The sequence below is a fragment of the Stegastes partitus genome, unplaced genomic scaffold (genome assembly GCF_000690725.1).
Source record: "Stegastes partitus isolate 25-593 unplaced genomic scaffold, Stegastes_partitus-1.0.2 Scaffold207, whole genome shotgun sequence".
NCBI lineage: Eukaryota > Metazoa > Chordata > Actinopteri > Pomacentridae > Stegastes > Stegastes partitus.
Genome location: NW_007577938.1, coordinates 559,756 through 561,979, shown reverse-complemented (window position 1 = coordinate 561,979; position 2,224 = coordinate 559,756). Strand labels below are relative to the sequence as shown.

The 2,224-nt window shown below is 42.9% G+C and overlaps 1 protein-coding gene across 1 annotated transcript in view; it reads left to right on the top strand.

Moving 5' to 3' along the window:
• The window catches only part of itga10 (integrin, alpha 10), a 64,725-nt gene that overhangs the window by 25,610 nt on the left and 36,891 nt on the right, over positions 1 to 2,224 (top strand). Inside the window, exon 7 of the mRNA XM_008280706.1 lies at positions 1,402 to 1,550. Coding sequence (XP_008278928.1) covers positions 1,402 to 1,550 — 149 coding nt within the window. The remainder of the gene's footprint in view (positions 1 to 1,401; positions 1,551 to 2,224) is intronic.

Sequence of the window (2,224 nt, the reverse complement as noted above, 5' to 3'; positions counted from 1 at the left end):
AGAAAAACAACTTTTATAGGTGCTACTAATTTTGGAAAAATGTCAGCTCTACATACTACAGATATTTAACTATTTACGTTTTTACAACCACCACAAACTATTTTGCGCCACTCTGCTAATCAGCTGTAGAAAGTTGTTTCACCATGTTGAATGTGTCTTCCAACAACTTGCTCTTCTTTATACCATTTTTGAGCCATGCTTATTTTCCTCACACAGTCATTTTAGATAAGTTTATGCCATTCTGAACAAGTTTTAAGTCATCCTGGACATATTTTCAATCATTTTGGACAGATTTTGGTCACTTTGAATGTGACTATTTTCATTTTTCCAGCTTCTACAAACTCGACTTTGCACATCAGCTGCAGAAAGATGTTTCACCATGCTGAATGTATCTCCAACAACTCCCTCCTCTGTTCCCTGTTTCTGAGCCATGCTGCATTTATTTTTATTGATCAAATAGGTTTGATTTTCCTCCTTAGTTCACCTGAGAACTCAGAATTTTTGTCAAGTGACTATAAATCTCAGCTAAGTCAGTCATGGCTTCTTAGTTGCCCCAAGGAGAGCAGAATTTTTTGCTTTTTACAGAATCTCGTTTGAGCAAGCAAATTATTGTTGGCGGATTTTTAAATGAGTCACTTAGAACACAGATTTTAAGCTTAAATTTGGTTAATTTTCCCAGTGGAATCACTTATCACACACAGTTAGCTCGAACTCATCGGAAAGTTGAAATTCTTACAGTTTTTATGGTTTGTAGTTATTAGAAATTGTGGAATTTTGGCATTTAAAAACAAAAAAAAGACATTCCTGTTAAACCTGCTGGTGGGTTTTTAGGTTCAGCCTTCTGTATATCATTGTTGAGCCATGCTTAATGGATAAGTTGATGNGACCCTCTGAACTCCAAACTGTTTCCAGGCGTTTTTATTTATTCTTTTGCTCAGTTTTCCTCACTGTCGGCTCATTTTTCACTGCAATATGGAGTCCTGCACCTCTATGGAAACAGAACAACAGTGGAAGTCTTTACAGTAACACAAGCTGGTCCCCTGAGTGAAAACATGCTGAGTGACGTATAAAGAACCAGTCTGGCAGATATGAGCAGACTGGATCGCTGCAGTAATGTAAAGGGACACGACTTGAGGTTGAGGAGGAATGGACCGAACAACACGAGAGGGGGTTTGAGTTAAGAAAAGAGAGAGTGGGGGGTGGCAGGCGATGTGAGGTGAAGAGGAAATGCCTCTGGTTTCTGAATGAATTCAAAAATTCCCCCAGTGCACTGTTTGCTTTAGGAGGGGATCAGTGCTTAAAGAGATAGCTCAGAGTCGCAGATGTTGCTTTCCACAATTATGTGCCAGCGCGACCAACATGTGGCATCGCTGAAATGCTCTTGCACGTTTTTTTTTTCAGGTCGGCATCCTGCAGTATGGCGAGGTGGCCGTCCACGAGTGGTCGCTGAACGACTACCAGACCACACAGGAGGTGGTGGACGCCGCCAAGAACATCAGCCGCCAGGAGGGACGGGAGACTCGCACTGCATACGCCATCCACATGGCCTGGTACTGCTGTCAATCTGCCGCTCTCTCGCTCTCGTTCTGAAACATGTTGCAGGCTTGGCGGGCCAACTGGAAACTGTCTGGCTGTTTAGATTTCAGCGTAACATTCTTAGAGGTTTTCTCTAAATATATCACTGTATAATTTGTAGTTATAATGACAATCAGGCCAGTTTGTCTTCTGGCCCGCTCTTCGTTCTGATGGTGTGTTCCAGGCTCACCGAGCTATCGGATAAGAATTAGTTGAAATAGTGTAACACGAAGCAGTTTTCCACTTGTGGGCCATTTTGGGGCAACCTGAACCTTTTGTGGATGTATCGACCACAAGAACCGCCCCGTAGAACCTTTTTCAGGGTAGAACAAAGTACCTCCTCTGTCCTCTTGATGTCCTCCAACAACAACAACGTTCTTGTTCCTACATACTGAAATTTAATCCCGTAACTGCTTTTTCTCCGTGTTTTGTTGCGCAAAAGTTGAAGCTGTTGGTTCCTGCGTGGAAACCAAAAGGCCAAAAGGGTCGATCAAGACGACATTCCAGCAAACGTTCCCCGAATTCCTGCATTGGAAAGTCGCCTAATGTTGTCAGAGAGCGGTTTCCAGCAACAAAAGCTTCAGTAAACCCACTCCACAGGACCTGCACAGCACCAAACAGCAAAAGGACAAACCTAGCTACTAATCTG